At 49.9% G+C, this 21,263-nt stretch overlaps 1 protein-coding gene across 1 annotated transcript; it reads left to right on the forward strand.

Annotated features, from left to right (window-relative positions):
- The first annotated feature begins 1,887 nt into the window (after positions 1 to 1,887).
- Positions 1,888 to 9,257, forward strand: PIGT (phosphatidylinositol glycan anchor biosynthesis class T). Its single transcript, XM_034787729.1, has 12 exons — positions 1,888 to 2,100; positions 2,352 to 2,529; positions 3,479 to 3,606; positions 4,461 to 4,561; positions 4,821 to 4,907; positions 5,301 to 5,388; positions 5,486 to 5,583; positions 6,007 to 6,172; positions 6,586 to 6,786; positions 7,552 to 7,717; positions 7,938 to 8,021; positions 8,675 to 9,257. The coding sequence occupies exons 1-12, from the start codon at positions 1,917 to 1,919 to the stop codon at positions 8,925 to 8,927; spliced, it is 1,734 nt and encodes a 577-aa protein (XP_034643620.1). The 5' UTR covers positions 1,888 to 1,916; the 3' UTR covers positions 8,928 to 9,257.
- Positions 9,258 to 21,263: the final 12,006 nt, after the last annotated feature.

Raw genomic sequence — 21,263 nt, forward strand, 5'->3', positions numbered from 1 at the left:
GCACCATGCTCCGATAGGCAGGTCAGACTATTCTTAGTGAGATGCTAAACCTGCCCTGTGTTGTATAATCCATTAACTCTGAGGAGATTGCAATGTAGTCATGGGGTTAATGGTTCAATAAAATTTCAGATTCAAATGTGTGTCGTGTCTGCCCTCTAGTGGGGAATGTAATTAGACATTAAAAATGAGTGCAGGAATTAAACATGATTGCCTACACAGCCCCTGTAGAAAATAAGAACATGTTCTCGCAGAGTAGGCCTGGTGAGATGTTGTTTCACACTAGCACAGAGAGCAAAAACCAGTGCCGGCACTTGTACAGTGCAACAAACTCAACATCCCAGCTCCACAAGAAATTAAATAACTGCCAATAAGCCTGTTAACCAAGCCCTTCAAACAAGGGAAAGTTTGCCAGGGTCAGAATCTGCTTTATCGCTCCATCTGTTCAGTGCTGAGGGAAGTGGTCAGGTCTGCTGTCATCCATACTGACAGCTCCAGAATGAGATTTTCAACAGATTTCAAAACCCAGGGACACGGTGCCCGGAGGATATTCATTAGACAAGTAATCCCAGTGCTAAACCACAGATATATTGGCCACAGCAGCAAGCAGTAGAATGTTAGACAGCAAGTGACAAAGGCCCTAAAAACCCAAACACGCTCCTAGAACTGGAATTTCCATGCCATTACCTTCATGTAAAAAATTTTTATAAAAAAGCAAGGCAAAGTAGAGAGTACACCCTGTTCCTACTGATGGACTCTGGCATCTGCACTCAGTTACCTACACAGCTTTCAGAGGTGCTTGGGTGGATGTATATCCATATATATATTAAGGTAAACATGTCTATAGAATATAAACCTTCCAGCTTCACAGCAGACACCATGATTAGCTTTCTGGATTAGGAAGCAACTTCCTCTTTGGGCAAATTATTACATAACTGTCTATTGTGTGTTTTTAGCAACTGCAAAAGTATCTACTACAGGCCACTGTCAGAGACAAGCCACTGGTTTAGATGGACCCCAGTTGGCTCTGATATGATATCAGAAAATACTCATTTTCACAGGATAATCCATGTTCTATCACCTTGAAAAACAGATGTTGATTTATATTCCACCCCACCCCACCCAAAAAAAATATCCATAGCTAAGAAAGATGACAACTCCACAGAATTGGGACAGGCCAGAGAATTTGTCTTTGCGGTTAGGCAACGGGGTCCAGAGGCCTTCACCTCTAGGGAACAAGTTCCAGTGTGACTCTAGGTTAGGGGTACTAACTAGCTCGGGGCAGGGAATAAGATAAGGAGCATTTTGCACCTAAGGCACTGCATCAGATCCAGTCCAGTCCCAGAGCAGGCTGGAAGGTGACGCAAAGGCCCCCCTCTGTCGCTGCCCCATGGCCTGCGTGAGGCCCTTGGTGGGTCGCCGTCCTGTCAGTTCTCGGTGGGCCCATGTCCCACTGAAAGCAACACTAACCGGGCTCCCCGGCCCCAAGGGCTGATCAGGCCAGAGCGGGGACTCCCCGCTGCGGAGAGCGGCGTGCAGACCCGGAGCTGCCCGCAGCGCCCCCCGTGCTAGTGTGTATGGGGGGCTGTGAAAGGGACGAGCCACGTGGGTCCAACTCCCTGCGCGAGAGGCCAAGCCCAGGGGGTGCGGCGGCGCGCGCCCCGCGACAGGCACGTGTGTCGCGCCTGTGCCCCCCCGCGGCCGCGCCAGACCCCGTCATGCGCGCTGGGGAACTCAGGGTCACCGCGGCAACGGGGACGCTGCTGGTGCGGGGCTGAACTAAGGCCCCGCCCCGTTTCTGCTTGAAGTCCCTGAGCAACCCTCTCGGCCCGCCCCCACCCTTCTCGACAGGCTCGCGATGGTCAGTGCCGGAAGTGCCTCCCCATTGGGTGAGCGGGCCGGAAGCGGAAGTGTGGAGGATGGCGGGGGCTGTAGCTGCGGTGCTGGGGCTCTTGCTGTTGCTGGGGTCTCCGGGCGGCTCCACGGGCCCCCCACGGGACAGCCTGCGGGAGGAGCTGCTGCTCAGCCCGCTCCCTTCCGGGGACCTCGCCGCCACCTTCCAGTTCCGGGCCCGCTGGGACTCGGAGCTGCACCGGGAGGGAGGTGAGGGGCGGGGCTGGATTGTGGTGGGCGAGCCCCGGGGCGGGGTTGGTAACCGGGGCTGGGGGGAGCTGGTCCGTTACCGTCCTGCCTCAGTGCCCGGGGCTGTGCGGCACCAGGGAGCCGTGAGGCAGGATGAATGGTGGGCTGAGGCTCGGTTCAGGGCTGTCGGGGCGCTGGGTGGTACGGGATGACTGGGCACACGATCTCCTGGACTCACCGTGCACGTGTGCCGCTCACTCTGCTCCCGGCAGTCTCTCACTACAGGCTCTTCCCCAAGGCTCTGGGTCAGCTCATCTCCAAGTACTTGGTGCGAGAGCTGCACCTGTCCCTCACTCAGGGCTTCTGGCGAACACGGACCTGGGGACAACCCTACTTGCAAGCTCCAGCCGGGGCCGAGCTCTGGGTCTGGTTCCAGGACTCTGTCACTGAGTAAGTGTCTTGGGTGGTACCACAGTAACCATTCTAAAAGAAAGTTACAGCTGGGGGCAATGCCCAAGCTTCACCCACCCAATGGTGTGGCATTGGCCTCTTCCCATCAGCCCAAGGGCCACACCTGACTGACACCCAATGGACTTTATTGCAATTACTCAGCTTTTTAATACTGATCAGTAGCCTCTAAATATTGTGGGGTGATTCATCTGCTGGCATAAATGGGCATGCTTGGATATTATGGTAATGAGGGCATAGAAACACCTATAAATAAACTGCATTGCATCTTTTTATTTCATTGGTGAATTTGGCCCTACAGGTCCCAACATATTGTTCTCTGTCATCTGCTGTCACCTATAGTCTGGCTGTTAGCTGCACTGTAGATTGGGCTGCAGTGTGGTCTCCCTTGGGTTAGAGAACTGCACTCACAAGGGAGAATTTGTAATGTTCTAGATGTTTGGAAGAAAGTGTGAAATAAGTTACTATTCATTCTAAGGGTGCCAGGATCTGACCATGTGTTTGCAATGTACTGTGCACATCTGTGATGTTCTGTAAAGAATATTTGTATTCACTATTGGAGCAAGTGTAATTATTTTGTGGGCTATACATTGACAAGATTCTATTTGTCCTCTTCCCACCCCAACCATGATACCTTTGTAGTCTTTGTGTGCTGAGAAATATCATCTCTAGCTTACTTTCATAAACCTCCTTCCAGTGTCACTGCTCAATAACCTCATTTCTTTCTGGCTGTCTCCAAAGCCCTTGTTTTATTGTTGTCTGGTTAAAGCTCCAGTAGTGATATTTACACATTTATTAACAGTGCTCTCTTTGCAATGATCTATTCATTTATCAAATACACTATACAAACTTTTAATTTCAAACAGACCCATATAGATTTGGGGGAGAGAGACCGTTGTGTAACTTGTTGCCTTTTATATTTCTCATTCAGTGTTGATAAAGCCTGGAAAGAACTTAGTAACATCCTCTCAGGGATATTCTGTGCCTCTCTGAACTTCATTGATTCCACCAACACCGTCACTCCAACTGCATCATTCAAACCTCTGGGTTTGGCCAATGGTGAGACAGGACCTGTGTGAAAGGGCTGGCTTTGCTCTGTGGGGGAATGCTTGATTGTTAACGGTTCACTTCGCTGTTGCTGTGGTACTGAGGGCAGGGTCTGGATGCAGGTCCTGGGAGAACTCTTGGTTATGCTAACATCCTAAGTATAGGTCTTCTAAGTGAATTTGGAAGTGGTGAGGTATCAGACAGCTCTAGAAACTGAAACCACCTATGCCCACGGGACATACGCAGCATGGGCAGCAGCCATGCTAGATTCACCCCCACCAGGGTCTCATTCCTGACCTGAAGGGACCACTTTTAGGAGAAAGGGGGGGAATTTAGGTACTCTGGCTCATTCGGTCCTCTTCCTCTTTTCTGAGACTGCAGACGAGGGTCAGTTAGTGCCAATTGTGATGATTATTGTGATGCAGATACCTGCAGACTAGGAACTGAACTGAAATGTCAAACTAACTTCATACAGGCAGCTGGAAGCAGCTTCTAGTCCCCACCAAACTCAGCTCGATTTGAACCAGTGACCTAAAGGCCCTCTGATAAGAACCTGAATAGAATAACTTCCATACCTGAAGTTATTCAGGCCCCTCTGTCCAAAGAACTGTAGAAAGTAATGAGGACTGGAAGCTTGCAGGCTGTTCTTCCAGAAACTAGACCAGAGGGTTTTTTCCTATATGTTGGAGATACACAGAGCTGTCCCCTCAGATCCATTGTTTGATGAAGTGGCCCTGCAGTGGTCTCCTCCCTTTTCCACAGAGCTCATGGGATTCTTCAGAGATTGATCAGCTTTGAGGAGTGTTGCTTTGGTGCACGTGGTCAGACTAACACCAGGCTACTAACCCTCCACTCCCCCATCCCAGTTACAGATCACCATCTCCTGAGATATGCCGTCTTGCCCCGGGAGGTCGTCTGTACTGAGAACCTCACGCCTTGGAAAAAGCTTCTGCCATGTGGTTCAAAGGTGAGGGCAAATCCTAGGCTTTCCACTGCCTGATCAGGTCATAGCCAGAGTCTTTGGAGCTGGGTTCCCAAAGAGCAAATGTTACTGCATCGCTGTAACTCCCATTGGAGTCCTGCTTCCATCTCAGTAGGAGCAGGTGGAGCTGGGATACTTGGTGAGAGGTGAAGCCTCTGCTGGGCTCTTTGAAAGTTTGAGGTGCCTGATAGCTTGGTGGTGGTTACGTATGATTCAATAATGTTTTCTCCTTCACTGTCTGCAGGCTGGTCTTGCTGTGTTGCTGAAGGCTGAACGTTTGTTCCACAGCAGTTACCACTCCCAGGCAGTGCATATCCGCCCCATCTGCAGGGTGAGCACCATCACTAGTGTCCAAAAGCTGGGAGTAGCGTGGCATTTCTGGACAGGCTGATAAGACCCTTGATGCTTTAGGAATGAACATGTAGATGGAACACCAGGAAGCATTTTCTAATGATTTGGGTTGGTAAACTATACCAGACAAAGCCCTGGAGAATACACTGCAGGGAACAGCTCTGCCCTGGCCCTTGTGCAATAGGCTGGTTGGGACTTAATCCACGCACATTTAACTGATATGTTGTCCTTCTCCACTCTTATGAGTCCCATCTGGGCCCTGCAGTGTGTCTTATGACCCTGTTATAGCCCCATCTCCCTCTTGTGATGAGTCTTGCCCTTCTGGAAGGTGGGTTTGTGTTGAACACAGTCTCTGGTTCGTCTTATCCTCCAGGATGCTTCGTGTCTGAGTGTCTCCTGGGAGCTTAGACAGACCCTCACCGTGGTCTTTGACACCTTCTCCATTGGTCAAGGGAAGAGAGGTAATTGGAATAACCTGCAGTTTGTTGTGTTCTGTGAGTGCACTAGCCTCATTTGCTCACATCCTGGCTGACCTCTTTTTGTGTCTGTCTTCTCCAGACTGGTCCCTTTTCAAGATGTTCTCACGCACTATCACTGAAGCTTGTCCTCTTGCGTCTGAGAGTAAAATCTATGTTGATATTTCCAGTAAGACCCAGGTAACACTTCCTGTTCATTGTCCTGCCTAGTACCGTGACATAGCATCCTGTTAGAAGGAATTTGGATTCCCTGCAGCATTCTCTGCTGTCTCCAATCGCACCAGAGTGCAGAGATGGAGCTGCCCTGGCGTGCCGTCACCCAGAGCTCCTTGCAGGGATGGGATTCTTGATGAAAGGATTCCTGTTGTGAGTTGGGCAGATGTCTGTTTGTTGAAAGAGTAAAATTACTATAGTACTGTCCAGAAATGGAGATACTACAGTAGTATTATGGAAGGTCCTGAGCTGGGCCTGTGCCGAGGGAGCGTTCCTAGACAGAGTACAGGCCAGTCATTTCCATGCCAGGGAATGCTAAGGACCGCCTTTCTGTCTACTGGTTAATGCAGGAGTTGCCTTTCCTCCTATGTGCTCTGCTTACATTCTCAGGAGAACGAACTGCTGGAGGTGACCCCACTTCCACTGTCTGTGCATGAAGCATCTGTCCAAGGAGACAGGAGAACCTATGCAGTCTACGACTTACTGAGCCCCTCGCTCTTTAATGTGTCTCGCAGCCTCAACGTGCAGCTGAAATGGAAACGGCCCCAGGACAGCTGTGAGTGACTAATGGCTTCATTGTACCTGCACGGTGCATAACTCCAGCTCCCCCCTCCCAACCAGTTCTTAATATGCCAACCTGGGATGGGGATACTCAGACTCCTGCTGCTGTTAGTCACTGTGTGGGCCCTGAGAAGGAGGAGAGGACTGCATGCTTCTTGCTGGGGAGAGACATAGAGCAGCAACATTCAGGAGACCCTTCCTCCATCCCACTCTGTGCTGGGATGTGAGGCAGAAACTGCCCCTTGCTCCCTCTTCTGCTCCATGTGAGATGGGAGGCAGTAGGAGCCATGTGAAAGGGACGTGCCCCCGGCCTCTCAGCTCCTTGCTGGGTGGATAACAGTATTTTTGTGTTCAGAGTTACAGCTGGGCTTCGGTGTTACTAGCTCCTATTTGATTTCCCTGTTGCAGTGGATCTGTCAACACCTGTGCTCCATGCTCAGCGCTATGTGAGTGGATATGGCCTGCAGACAGGAGAAATCAGCACCCTGATTTATAACACCCACCCATACCGGGCTTTCCCTGTGATACTATTGGAGACAGTGCCCTGGTACCTGAGACTCTACGTTCACACTTTGGTCATCACCACCAAGGGAAAAGAAAACAAACCAAGTAAGGAATACACACTGTGCAGACTCCTCTGGCACCAGGGTCTCATTCCAGAGACCGATCAATCCCTGCCCAGGTCACCAGGGGTTCAGTGTGAGCTCCTTGTACACTGTGCTATTGTGGAAAGCTAACTTCAGAAACACACCCTCAAGTTTAGCACTAACAGCAGCATCGGCTCAGGAGAGTCCCAGGGCTGGAATAACAGCAAGCCAGCATTGGGGTGTCTGAGCAGAGCTGTGTGTTCATATCAGTTCAGTTACAGCCATGCTCTCATGAGCATTACACTTTAAAAGGAAAGGGGCTGGGTTGGTAATGGACACACACAGAACAGTGTGTCTCGGGGTGTTCCATTATCCTCCATGGGGATGTGGAGCAGGGGTGGGTGAGAACTTCTTCCCTTACAATGGTGTCTGAGTAGATGGGGAGAGGCATCCTGGATATTCGTCACAGAGCCTCTCTGACATGAGAATCATATTTATCTTTGTGTGTTGTTTTGGGCTAGTGAGAACTGGTCAACTTGAGCATCTTTTGCTTTTTAATGTTGTCCCTGTGAATTATATGCTGAGCCCTGACTGTCCAGAACCCAGCCCTGAGGAGTTCATGCTCTAAGTGGGGAGAGCAGAAGCCATAGGGAAGGGTTGTGTGAGGTGGGTGTAATCTTGTGCCCTCTCTTGTAGGACAGGGTGGAGGCAACAGTATCGCTCAGTGCAGTCTGTGTTAGTGGGGAAGGTTCCCAGCAGGGTGACATGTGACTGTCTTTGGTGGTAGGTTATATCCATTACCAGCCGGCTCAGGACCGAAGGCGGCCCCATCTGCTGGAGATGCTGATCCAGCTCCCAGCAAACTCTGTCACCAAGATCACCATCCAGTTCGAGAGAGCCTTACTGAAGTGGACAGAGTATACCCCTGACCCCAACCACGGCTTTTATGTGAGGTAAAGCCATGTGCCCCTGCTTTGGGGTAACTTACATACTGTGGGCCAGGCTTCTGCGGGGCTTTCCCTTTCTAGACCCATCACGGGTTCTGGGCCCAATGCCGCACATAACGCTTGGCTCCTGGTGTGTGTGTGTGTGTGTGTGGTATTTGCCATTTGTTTTCTAGCATGATTGAAGACTGCATCTTTCAGACTCTGTTGCTGCTTTTTGTCTCCTTAGTCCATCTGTCCTGAGTGCCCTGGTGCCAAGTGTCATAGCAATGAAGGCAGAGGATGCAGAGCAGAGTCCTCTCTTCACCTCACTGTGAGTGAACCTTGTCTCGGGCCATGGAGGAAAGGGAGGGGTTGCTTGTGTTGGGCTGGAATTCCTAGGCACTTGCTGCACATGGATCTCACGCCTGGTAGGTGCTAATCTACATGTGCCAGCGCTCAGTTCCCTGTAGAGTTACTCAGTAGGCTTCTCAGTGACGTGTTCAGAATCTGAGCCACAAACTCCACTCTTTAGGAGTCCATGTGAGGGGATTGGCCAGTTCCTGGAGTGGGAGGAATGAGAAGGCCACATACAACCATCTCTGTGTGCTTGTTCTCAGGCAGGGCAGCCATAGGTTCAACATGAACCTGCAGAGTTTGTAGAGTGGCTTCCCCTGTAAGTCCTGCACTTGGTCTGGGATAGTTCATTTGGGCACAGGACTATTCCTCCTGTGTGTGCTTTTCCTTCGGGTGCTGTCAGCCTCTCCCAAGGGGGCTCAGGTTCATGATGGGTCATCAGAGATGACCCGGCAGATGTCTCTAATGCTGGCTGGAGAGAGAGGCCCAGCTTCTAAGCAGGGTATAACAAGTGCACCTTTAGGGTTGCTGTCAGAGCAGGTGGGCAACATTGCTCACCATCGCACTAAGAAGGATCCTGCTGGAATGTTTTGCGTGGAGTGATGTTTCCCCTCCTGCTTCCATCTCCAGATTTCCTTCTTCCGATGGCTCCAGCTACTTTGTGCGTCTCTACACGGAGCCGCTGCTGGTGAACTTGCCAACGCCTGACTTCAGCATGCCATATAATGTCATCTGCCTGACCTGCACTGTGGTGGCCGTGTGCTATGGCTCCTTCTACAACCTACTGACCAGAACCTTCCATGTGGAAGAGCCAAGCAGGGGAGGCCTGGCCAAGCGACTGGCCAATATCATCCGCAAAGTCAGAGGGGTTCCACCCCTCTGAGAGAATCCAATGCAGTGGGCATGTAATGTGGGCTTCAGTGGGAGGTGCTACAGCCAGGACTTGCAGGGAGATTGTGAGAGGACAGGAAAACATTGCTGCCTTATCTCCTGCTGCCTCATGTACCTCTGTCTCTTGGAGCCCTTGAAGCCAAGATGGCAGGGATAACTTCCACCAGTTAAGAGGCTGCTGGGAATTGTAGTCCCAAAGCTCTGTGATCACAGGGAAGTGCAGAACCAAGTGATCAGGAAAGAGGTGTGATAATCCTGTTCTGGGGTGGGGTAATTTATGTTCTGTAAAAAGGTACCAGAAATAAATCTGAGCTGTTTTGTAGGCCTGTGCTGTTCTTTTTTTGTAGCTGAAAGGTAGAGGGTTCCAGCTTTTTCTGTCCCCTGGTTTAGCCTCCCATGTCAGCCCTGCCCTGTAGGGACAGTCGTTCTCACTCCTGGATCCTTTCCTGGGCCAGCTGTGGAGCTGGGCTTCTCGGCTAAGTACCCTCTTATCCCCTTGCCTGGAAATGTTCCACTTCAATGGCAGATCTGTTTTTGTTGCCCTGGTAACCACCATAAATGAACAGTTGTCCTCCCTTCTTGGTAGTGACATTGCAGGAGTAGGTCAGCATAAGAGTTGCAGGGGCTGGAGTCAGCAAGGAACTCTCAAAGTTCAGCTGGAGAGTGAACATAGAGGAGTGTGGAGACACAATTGAAGGATTGCACAGAATTGAGCAGAGCACTGATCCTATCTACTCCAGTATCTCACCGCCTGCCATTTTGAACCAGGCCATGGGTATGTCCTGCATGCAGCAGTAGTCAGTGCCTGTCGGTGAGACTTCAGGAGAAGCTAACAATTCCACATCATGGCCCTTGCCAATGGGGCAATGCTGCACATAGATATTAAAGTCTTGCCTGACCCCTGCCTGGATCAGTTTACGTTCTGAAGTATGAGATTTAATTACATTTCACTTAGCATGGGGAACTGCAGTGAAGTGGGGGGTCTTTGTTCTCCAGGGGCTGAAAGATTTGGCAGAAGGGCAGCTCTCCCAGGGTTCTGTCTCTAGGGAGGGCACGAGGAGTAAATGGGTGCAAAGGCACAAGGATCTGATTTGTGCACAGACAGCTCATGTGAACATGTGAATGCAGATGTGGGCATCTTTCAGTTTTTGGCATTCGTTATTCAAGGCAGAGAACTGAAAAAACGTTCCCAAATACTTATTTGAAGTTTTCCGTATGTTTTCTTGGAGGTTGGACTCAGTCCTTTGGTGTTCACTTGCCAGGAGTATGATAACTGCTCTGGAGTGTTGCTAAAACTGAATTTTAATGGAATCTTGGAGGATATTTGTGGAAAGAAAATGTAAGTGTAATTGTGATTATTTACCCTGGATCCTGATTCCAAGAGTCGCTCTCGTCCAGTTGGAACAGAAATGTATCACTTGACATGTAGCTGATCAAAAGATCTTGAATTTCCACAGTGATACTCAGAGAATTAGCTGCAGACCAAAATTTATTCATAGAAAGAGAGGCCAAAGTTATGAATGATTCATTTCGCTCTGAGCAGGTTCTGATTGGCCACGTGGGGTTGGGGTTTTTGGGCAGGGGAGGGGGGTGGGGTCACATTCAGCAACCTGCACTGGGCTGGAGACTTTCTTCTAGTAGGATGAAGCTGTTACTGTTACCTCTGTAGTATAATTGTCAGAGGACTTGGATGTAGAATTATAGAAATCCCTTGGCAACACTGCCCTACCGGGGCCAACTTCGGGGTTGAGCTGGCAAAATTCTGAAGACCAAACAAAGAAGGGCGTTAAATAGAGAAGCAACAGCCACAACCCCTCACAGCCCCACATGGCTACACTCTTGTGCTCTGGTCTGGGGTTTGTGGCACCTTCTCCCCATGCTGCAACAGGAATAGCAGTGGTGGGGCTGGAGCCTTGGCCTTGCTTTGAGGTTTAGCCAGAAGCTGTTTACAGCCTCTTCTTCCTCGGAATAGTCTCTCCTGCAGCTGCTGTAATGATGCTAAACAGACACTGAGGAGAGGAACCCTGCTCTAGTTGGAGCCAGGGCTACGGAAAGTGTACAGCCCCTAAGCGGCAGAGCAAATAGGAGCTGGGAGTGGTGGATGGGTGGAATCATCATACATTGAAGAGAACCAAACTTGGAGGCTGATGATTTCTTCCTGCCCACAGTGACACGACATCTATATGTTTCCTTTTTCACCATAAATTCGGTTTAGTGACATGGCCCCAGTGGTGCAGTGAGGAAAACGATCAGGATTTCAGAGTACTGAGCAGTCATCTGGAGCAAGAGCCGTCTACACAATGTCTTTGCTATACCCCAGGACGCTAGGCTGGCCTCATCTAGGCAGTTCTGAGTAATGGGCAAGTCACATCATCACACTATAAATGCACCTAGAGAGGATCTGCATCTCCCCAGACCAGATCTGGGATTGGTGTCCTTAGCAGGGCTTCCATGAGCCTTGCCTGGTTCCTTGGGAGCTACTCCCTATATCTCAGTCATTGCCAGGAAGATGGGTCTTCATCTGTTAAAAGATAGTATGTCCTTGCCAACTTCTTATCCCTTAGAGTAACAAAAGAACAGCTGCACAGTGTCAGCCTGGAGCGCCCGCTCCTCCAATACGCTGTTTCCCAGTGGCCAGAACTAGCTGCTCTAGAGAAAGAAACTCTACTGTGGGCAATAATTTTTTCCCAACTCTGAGCAATTGGAAGCACGAGGGTTCAGATCCCTTATCGTTGTTGCCCTCTCTAGTGTAAGTAAGGATGCTCTCGTTATCCATGGGTCTGACCCTTTTTTGTATTCTTGAGATCTTGTGGCAATGAATTCCACTGATTAAATATGCGGGAGGGGGTGAGAGGGTGAGGGGAGATGTGTCCTTTATATTGGTTTTAAATAGATTGCCTTATTTCATTAACTGTCCCCTTGCAAAATGGGAAGATAAATAGGAAAACCTCCTGACCTTCTCTGTACTTGTCACTTGTATTGTCCTCTGTCATGTTCCCTTTCCAAACTAAACAATCCCAGTCTCTTCTGTCTATCTATGAAGTCTCTGCAGGCCTCTAGACATTTTTTTTACCTGTCTCAGAATTCCCTTTATATCTATTACTTCTGATTTCTAGAAATGGGGTGACCAGAACTGAACTCAATATCCCAGGTGAGGGTGAACCTCTACTAACCTAATTGTAGTATGATTCTCTGCCCCATCCTTTTTATCCCTTAACAGTTTGTTTGCTTTTCTTTATTTGCTCATTGAGCAGAGGTCTTCACTGAATGAGAGCCAGCTCTGTTTTCTGATGCTTAATTTTAGATCCCAGCAAAGCATATGAGTGGCTCAGATTATTTCTTGTAGTGTGCATCACTTTGCATTTGTCAATCTGCTCTCATGCTGCGTTCTTCACATTGTTCTCTAGTCCTGACTAACCCAAATAATTGTGCCATCTGGACTTCTTGCTACCTCCTTGCTCACTCTCTTTTCCAGATCATAATAATGGTCCTAATGCAGATCCTTGGGCACTCTGCTATTGGCTGTCTGCTATGTTGAAAACTGGCCATTTGTCCCTACTCTGTTCTCTATTACTTAGTTTTTAATCCATGACCATACTTTGCCTGTCATCCCATGACTACTTAATTTCCTTAATAGGTTTTTGTGAGGGACTGTCAAAGGCTCCTTGAATGCCTAAATAAACTATTCCAACCTGTTCTCCTATATCCACTATTTTGTGATTATGCTTGAAAGATTATAGCAGATTGGAGAGGCACAGGTTTTTTTGGCAGTAGCAGCTGAACAAACTCTTGTGCAATTAAAGACACACAAGCCATGTGGCTCACCTTTTGTTCCAGATATGCAGCATCCCATCACCCTCTTTTTCTCCTTGTTTTTAAAAAGTAATATCTGGCCCTAGGGAGAGTAATTAGTAGCAAATAGTACATTTGTTTTGAAACCTGTCTGCTATATAGTGGCAGGTTTGAGGCCAGGCAGAGCCTCTTCAATGCTACAGTGTGGACAGCATCTCTCTGGGTTGTATACATCTACCCTCAATGACAGATTACGTGCATTTCCCCTAAATTCAGCCTCCTGCCTCAGTAGCTTCCCCCACTTCTACAGAACCACAGCGCAAACGAGTGAGAGAACATTACCAAGATTTCTTCACTGCTTCCATCCAAATGAAACCCCAGCAGCAGGACTAGATAGTATGAAAGTGTCCGTGTTTCACCACTGGAATACTCCCCCTATGATGGATCTCATGAGATTCCAGATTCACTCAGCCTCTGCTTCTTCACCTCATTTATTTAAGGCACCTTGCAAACTAAACATGAAAACCTACCAAGTCCAGACTAAGGGTATGTCTACACTACGAAATTAGTTCGAATTTATAGAAGCCGGTTTTATTGAAATCGGTTGTATACAGCCGATTGTGTATGTCCACACAATAAAATGCTCTAGGTGCTCTAGTCGGCAGACCGCGTCCACAGTACGAGGCTAGCGTCGACTTCCGGAGCATTGCACTATGGGTAGCTATCCCACAGTTCCCGCAGTCTCCGCCGCCCCTTGGAATTCTGGGTTGAGATCCCAATGCCCGGATGATGCAAAACAGTGTCGCGGGCGGTTCTGGGTACATGTCGTCAGGCCCCTCCCTCCCCCGTCACAGCAACGGCAGACAATAGATTCGCGCCTTTTTATCTGGGTTACCTGGGTTACCTGTGCAGACAACATGGAGCCCGCTCAGCACAGCTGAGCTCACCGTCACCATATGTCCTCTTGGTGCCGGCAGACGTGGGACTGCATTGCTACACAGCAGCAGCTGCTAACTGCCTTTTGGCGGTAGACGGTGCAGTAGACTGGTAGCCTTCATCGGCGATCTGGGTGCTGGCAGCCGTGGGGCTTGCCTTTTGGCAGTAAATGGTGTATTATGACTGTTAGCCGGCCTATTACAAGTCGGGTCATCGCACGTTAGCAGAGTCTTCCCTGAGCAGCAGCTCGTGCAATAGGCCTGAAGACCATCGTCATACACCGCCCCGTATTTGCTGCCAAGCACCCAGAAAGATGCCGAGGGCTATCAGTCACGCTGCACCGTCGTCTTAAGATGTAAAAAAATAGATTTTCTCTGTATTCATTTGCTTCCCCCTCCCTCCGTCAAATCAACGGCCTGCTAAACCCAGGGTTTTCAGTTTAATCTTTGGGGGGGACCAGTCTGTGACAGTTGTTTGTGTCTCTCCCGGATGCACAGCCACCGTTCTTTATTTTAATTCCCTGTGCCTGTACGCCATGTCGTCACTCGGCCCCCCTCCCTCCTTCCCCTAGGCCGTCAGATACTACGTTTGCGCCACAGCTCGAGCCGAGAAGCGGTTCGCGCCTTTTCTTTGAATTCTGGGTTGAGATCCCAATGCCCGGATGATGCAAAACAGTGTCGCGGGCGGTTCTGGGTACATGTCGTCAGGCCCCTCCCCCCTCGTCACAGCAACGGCAGACAATAGATTCGCGCCTTTTTACCTGGGTTACCTGTGCAGACAACATACCACGGCAAGCATGGAGCCCGCTCAGCTCAGCTGAGCTCACCGTCACCATATGTCCTCTGGGTGCCGGCAGACGTGGGACTGCATTGCTACACAGCAGCAGCTGCTAACTGCCTTTTGGCGGTAGACGGTGTAGCATGACTGATAGCCGTGGGGCTGGCAGCCGTAGTGCTGCATTGCACCAGCCCCTTCCAGGCGATGGTATATTATGACTGGTACCCGTCGTCATCATACTGGTATGGCTGTCAATCATGGCCACCTGGGCAGACATGCTACTGTTTTGATGATGACGGTTACCAGTCATAATATACTATTTTCTGCCAATTGCCCAATATTGTCTGCTAAGCACCCAGAAGAGGCCGAGGGCGATGCTGGGTGCTGGCGGACGTGGGGCTGGCAGACGTGGGGCTGCATTGCTACACAGCAGCAGCCCCTTGCCTTTTGGCAGATGATGGTATATTATGATTGGTATCCGTCATCGTCATACTGGTATGGCTGTCACTCATGCTGCAGCGTCGGCTGCCACCTTAAGATGTAAAAAATAGATTTGTTCTGTGTTCATTTGCTTCCCCTTCCTCCGTGAAATCAACGGCCTGCTAAGCCCAGGGTTTCCAGTTTAATCTTTGGGGGGACCATTCTGTGTGACAGTTGTTTGTGTTTCTCCCTGTTCCTGTACCTGTACGCCATGTCGTCACTCGGCCCGCCCTCCCTCCCTCCCTCCCTCCCGCCCTCCTTCTCCTGGTCCATCAGATACTACTTTCGCGCCTTTTTTCTGACCAGGCGCCATAGCTAGCACTGGGATCATGGAGCCCGCTCAGATCACCGCGGCAATTATGAGCACTATGAACACCACGCGCATTGTCCTGGAGTATATGCAGAGCCAGAACATGCCAAGGCGAAACCCGGACCAGGCGAGGAGGCGATTGCAGCACGGCGACGAGAGTGATGAGGAAATTGACATGGCCATAGACCTCTCACAAGGCACAGGCCCCAGCAATGTGGAAATCATGGTGTCACTGGGGCAGGTTGATACCGTGGAACGCCGATTCTGGGCCCGGGAAACAAGCACAGACTGGTGGGACCGCATCGTGCTGCAGGTATGGGACGATTCCCAGTGGCTGCGAAACTTTCGCATGCGTAAGGGCACTTTCATGGAACTTTGTGACTTGCTTTCCCCTGCCCTGAAACGCCAGGATACCAAGATGAGAGCAGCCCTCACAGTTGAGAAGCGAGTGGCGATAGCCCTGTGGAAGCTTGCAACGCCAGACAGCTACCGGTCAGTCGGGAATCAATTTGGAGTGGGCAAATCTACTGTGGGGGCTGCTGTGATCCAATTTGCCAGGGCAATGAAAGACCTGGTGATAGCAAGGGTAGTGACTCTGGGCAACGTGCAGTCAATAGTGGATGGTTTTGCTGAAATGGGATTCCCAAACTGTGGCGGGGCCATAGACGGAACCCATATCCCTATCTTGTCACCGGAGCACCAAGCCACCGACTACGTAAACCGCAAGGGGTACTTTTCAATGCTGCTGCAAGCCCTGGGACGTTTCACCAACATCAACGTGGGATGGCCGGGAAAGGTACATGATGCTCACGTCTTCAGGAACTCTGCTCTGTTTCGAAAGCTGGAGGAAGGGACTTTCTTCCCGGACCAGAAAGTGACCATTGGGGATGTTGAAATGCCTATCGTGATCCTTGGGGACCCAGCCTACCCCTTAATGCCATGGCTCATGAAGCCATACACAGGCAGCCTGGACAGTAGTCAGGACCTGTTCAACTACAGGCTGAGCAAGTGCCGAATGGTGGTGGAATGTGCATTTGGACGTTTAAAAGCGCGCTGGCGCAGCTTACTGACTCGCTCAGACCTCAGCGAAAAGAATATCCCCATTGTTATTGCTGCTTGCTGTGCGCTCCACAATATCTGTGAGAGTAAGGGGGAGACCTTTATGGCGGGGTGGGAGGTTGAGGCAACTCGCCTGGCCGCTGATTACGCGCAGCCAGACACCAGGGCGGTTAGAGGAGCACAGCAGGGCGCGGTGCGCATCAGAGAAGCTTTGAAAACGAGTTTTGTGACTGGCCAGGCTACTGTGTGAAACTTCTGTTTGTTTCTCCTTGATGAACCCTCCAACCCCCCCCCCCCGACCCGGTTCACTCTACTTCCCTGTAAACCAACCACCCCACCCCACCCTCCCCTCCCCTCCCGCTTGCAGAGGCAATAAAGTCATTGTTTTTTCACATTCATGCATTCTTTATTAGTTCCTTACAGAGGTAGGGGGATAATTGCCAAGGTAGCTGGGATGGGTGGGGGAGGAGGGATGGAAAAGGACACACTGCATTTTAAAACTTTAACTCTTATTGAAGGCCAGCCTTCTGATGCTTGGGCGATCATCTGGGGTGGAGTGACTGGGTGGACGGAGGCCCCCCCACCGTGTTCTTGGGCGTCTGGGTGAGGAGGCTATGGAACTTGGGGAGGAGGGCTGTTGGTTACACAGGGGCTGTAGCGGCGGTCTCTGCTCCTGCTGCCTTTCCTGCAACTCAACCATACGCTCGAGCATATCACTTTGATGCTCCAGCAGACGGAGCATTGCCTCTTGCCGTCTGTCTGCAAGCTGACGCCACCTATCGTCTTCAGCCCGCCACCTCTCCTCTCGTTCATGTTGGGCTTTTCTCATCTCCGACATTGACTGCCTCCACGCATTCTGCTGTGCTCTATCAGCCTGGGCGGACATCTGCAGCTCCGTGAACATCTCGTCCCTCGTCCTACGTTTTCTCTTTCTAATGTTCACGAGCCTCTGCGAAGGAGAAACATTTGCAGCTGGCGGAGGAGAAGGGAGAGGTGGTTAAAAAAGACACATTTTAGAGAACAATGGGTACACTCTTTCATTACAAGGTCGCATATTTCGGCTTGCAGGCAGCCATCGTAGGCCACAGTGTTTTGGCTTTTTTAACCTTCTTAACATGCGGGAAAGGTTGCAAACAGCAGCGCATTTCCCATATCAAGGATGAATTGGGTTGTCCATTTAAAATGGGGTTTCAATGTAAAAGGAGGGGGCTGCGGTTTCCCGGTTAACATGCGGCACAAACACAAGTAAACCACACCCCCCCACACACACACGATTCTCTGGGATGATCACTTCACCCCTCCCCCGCACCGCGTGGTTAACAGCGGGGAACATTTCTGGTCAGAATAGCAGGAACGGGCGCCTCTGAATGTCCCCCTTAATAAAATCACCCCATTTCAACCAGGAGAGCTTTCTGGAGATGTCCCTGGAGGATTTCCGCTCCATCCCCATACACGTTAACAGACTTGCTTGCTTTTTTTTTGTAATGTTTACAAATATTTACAAAGTTACACTCACCAGAGGTCTCCTGTGTGCCCTGAGGGTCTTGGGTGAGTTCGGGGGTTACTGGTTCCAGGTCCAGTGTCACAAACATATCCTGGCTGTTGGGGAAACCGGTTTCTCCGCTTCCTTGCTGCTGTGAGCTACCTACAGTACCTCCATCGTCATCTTCCTCGTTCCCCGAACCGTCTTCCCTGTGTGTTTCTCCAGTGAGAGAGTCATAGCACACGGTTGGGGTAGTGGTGGCTGCACCCCCTAGGATCGCATGCAGCTCCGCGTAGTAGCGGCAAGTTTGCGGCTCTGCCCCGGACCTTCCGTTTGCTTCTCTGGCTTTGTGGTAGGCTTGCCGTAGCTCCTTAATTTTCACGCGGCACTGCTGTGTGTCCCTGTTATGGCCTCGGTCCTTCATGGCCTTGGAGATCTTTTCTAATACTTTTCCATTTCTTTTACTGCTACGGAGTTCAGCTATCACTGCTTCATCTCCCCATATGGCGAGCAGATCTCGTACCTCCCGTTCGGTCCATGCTGGAGCTCTTTTGCGATCCTGGGAGGACTCCATGACGGTTACCTGTGCTGATGAGCTCTGCGTGGTCACCTGTGCTCTCCACGCTAGGCAAACAGGAAATGAAATTCAAACCTTCGTGGGTCTTTTCCTGTCTACCTGGTCAGTGCATCTGAGTTGAGAGCGCTATCCAGAGCGGTCACAATGAAGCACTGTGGGATAGCTCCCGGAGGCCAATAACATCGAATTCCGTCCACACTACCCCAATTCCGACCCGCAAAGGCCGGTTTTATCACTAATCCCCTCGTCGGAGGTGGTGTAAAGAAACCGGTTTAAAGGGCCCTTTAAGTCGAAAGAAAGGGCCTCGTTGTGTGGACGTGTCCAGGCTTAATTCGGTTTAACGCTGCTAAAGTCGACCTAAACCCGTAGTGTAGACCAGGCCTCACATGTAGCAGTGCACCTTGTTGCTATTTTTCTTCCCATCAAAGAAAACCCTGCTTGCCTAGGCTACTGAGTAAGGAGAATTTTACAAGACCCATCTGAGATGTTTCACATTTGAATGCTGGTGTTATCATTAGTCTAGGAGCATCATCCCACTCAATGCAGAAAAATCGTTACCCACAACCATAGTTTCACTCTACTTTTCTCTCCTCTCCCCTCTCTTTATCCAAGTTTTAACTACATCAATTTCTGCAGTGGCTCCTTACAGCCACAAGGTGTCCCCAAAACACTAAACTAGAAACTAGGAGGCTGAGACAGTAAGATTCTGTTGTGTTTCCAGGACTATGTCCTTGGGTACCCCTTTTGTGGCATGCGCAGATGACAGTGACTGGGGGTGATGGAACAATTTTTGAGTGGGGTGTTGAGAGCTGTTAAACCAAACTGTAAACCCTGTATGGGATGGAAACCACTTCAAGCAGGGGGTGCTGCAGCACCCCCCGCACCCCTAGTTCCAGCACCTATGACAGTGACTAGCAGCTATCTACAATAAAAGTGACGAAGGTGGCTAAATGGGGCACAAGGAAATTATTAGAAGCAAAGATATTTGCAAAGACCAGTTTGTTGATTAAATCCAACCTGCAAAGACGCAGAATAATGCAAAAGATAGGTAAAGGGACATGATCATCCAGATTAGAATTGAAAAACTGAAAGATTTTAAAAATATAACACCACCACATCTTTAATTCTGTCCTTTATGGCAATCATGCTACCTTACCTGCCCCTAACAATATTGTCACTTTCTTTATGCCCATTACAATTCCAGATCAGGGCCCCTATTAATGCAGTCCTACAGGACTCTCTGTGCAGCAGTTTGACACAAGGATTGTCAACTTCTGGAGCCAGGGACTGTCTTTATTTAGCTGTGTACAGTACCCAGCACCCAAGGGTTCAGGAGTAATTGCAGCTGGTTGGCAGACATCATGCAGGGCACATGGAGCTGCCTCTTCTCTTTGTTTCAGCCACACAGTCCCCATTCAAATGGCTAACCACTAGAGCTGTGCAGCGAACGGAAATGCTGTTGTGTGAAGGATTTTGAAATTTTAAAATTTGTTTTCATTCTGATTCAAAATGTTCAGGTTTCATTCTGTAATTCCCTGAAAATTGCCCCAAAACCCCATTTCATTTTGGATTGATCAAACTGCTTCATTTTGATTTGCTATTAGTATCTTCTTTGTCCTCCTGCACCCTCAGGTGCCTAGGCATCCACCAGTTTCGGCCATTTATTTCAGACTTGTGCTGGTCTGTTCAGGCTTCTGAGTGTCATGTTGATGAATTTGGTTTCTTTCTCTAGGGTTCTGTGTTATGGGTCTCTAGGTTGCCCTTATTTTCTAGGTGGTGTCCATATTATTGCTTCCCATGAAAGTCATGTTGGTGGCATCCCAAAGTGTGTCCTAAACAAGTCCATTGTTGTTTTACCCCGCTCCCACAAGAGCGAGACTACAAGGTGCTGGCATCCCTAGGGGGCAGAGTTAAGGTTGTGTTGTGTTTGTGTGTAAAGCACCAGCTTAACGGATCACTTCCTGCGTTTGGTGAGCCTGTGGCTTGCTTTTTCCTGTCACGCTACCGTCCCTTGTGGGGAGATTTTACCTGAACATTTCCTGGTTTGCTACTGTTTGAGCGTGGGGCTCTGAAGTCCCACAGTTCAGAAGGGGATAGAGAGGAGGCGGCCCTGTTGTGCTGCTGCAACCATCTTTGTGCCATCTCAGTGAAGTTGTCAATGAATTCAGGCTGGTAGCGGGCAGGGGTTTCATACCCATTCACCTGCGTATCATCCATGCAAGCACAGGTGGGTAGATGTTACAGGTGAACACACACACATTCACTATCTGACATACTGCGTTGCAACATGGAAGCAGATCCATGGCACAAGTTTAGGGTATTGTTTGTAACCCATTAGTGAGCATGTGTTATAGGCCCTGGGTTACACTAGCAGCAGGGGGCTGGTGAGCATGCCCCATACCCTAGGCTGCGTGTGGGCACGAATAGTCTGTAGGGGGCCATGAGGATTCCTGAAGCCAGCTTGATCCCTACCTTTTTTGAGCACTGTTTCAAACACACGTTTCTCCTGATTGTCTCATTTTTGGCAGCAGTTGCTGGGAGTGATAGTGCCAGTTTAGGTTTGTGGAGTTCCCCAGCCTTGCATAGAACCAGCAGCGTATTACCTACTTTGCCATTAGTCCCACACACAGAGCTAAGGAGGATTCATGGTGGGGCCTGTGATGTTAGCGCTGACAACAGCATGGCTCCTATTGGGATAAGAGACCCGCATACGAGACAATAATAGAATATGTCATTGTGCATGGCACCACAGTAGCACAGCTGTAATTAAACTGACATTGATAACTACCTGCCGTACGGATTGGCAGAGGTCTCAGGTATATAAATACAGACATCCCTGCTTTCTGCTGACATTGAACAGCAGATGTACAGACATTGACGGGGGAGGCTGGATCAAGTGCCTCCAATGCTTCCT

This window comes from Trachemys scripta, chromosome 12 (genome assembly GCF_013100865.1).
Source record: "Trachemys scripta elegans isolate TJP31775 chromosome 12, CAS_Tse_1.0, whole genome shotgun sequence".
NCBI classification, from domain to species: Eukaryota; Metazoa; Chordata; order Testudines; family Emydidae; genus Trachemys; species Trachemys scripta.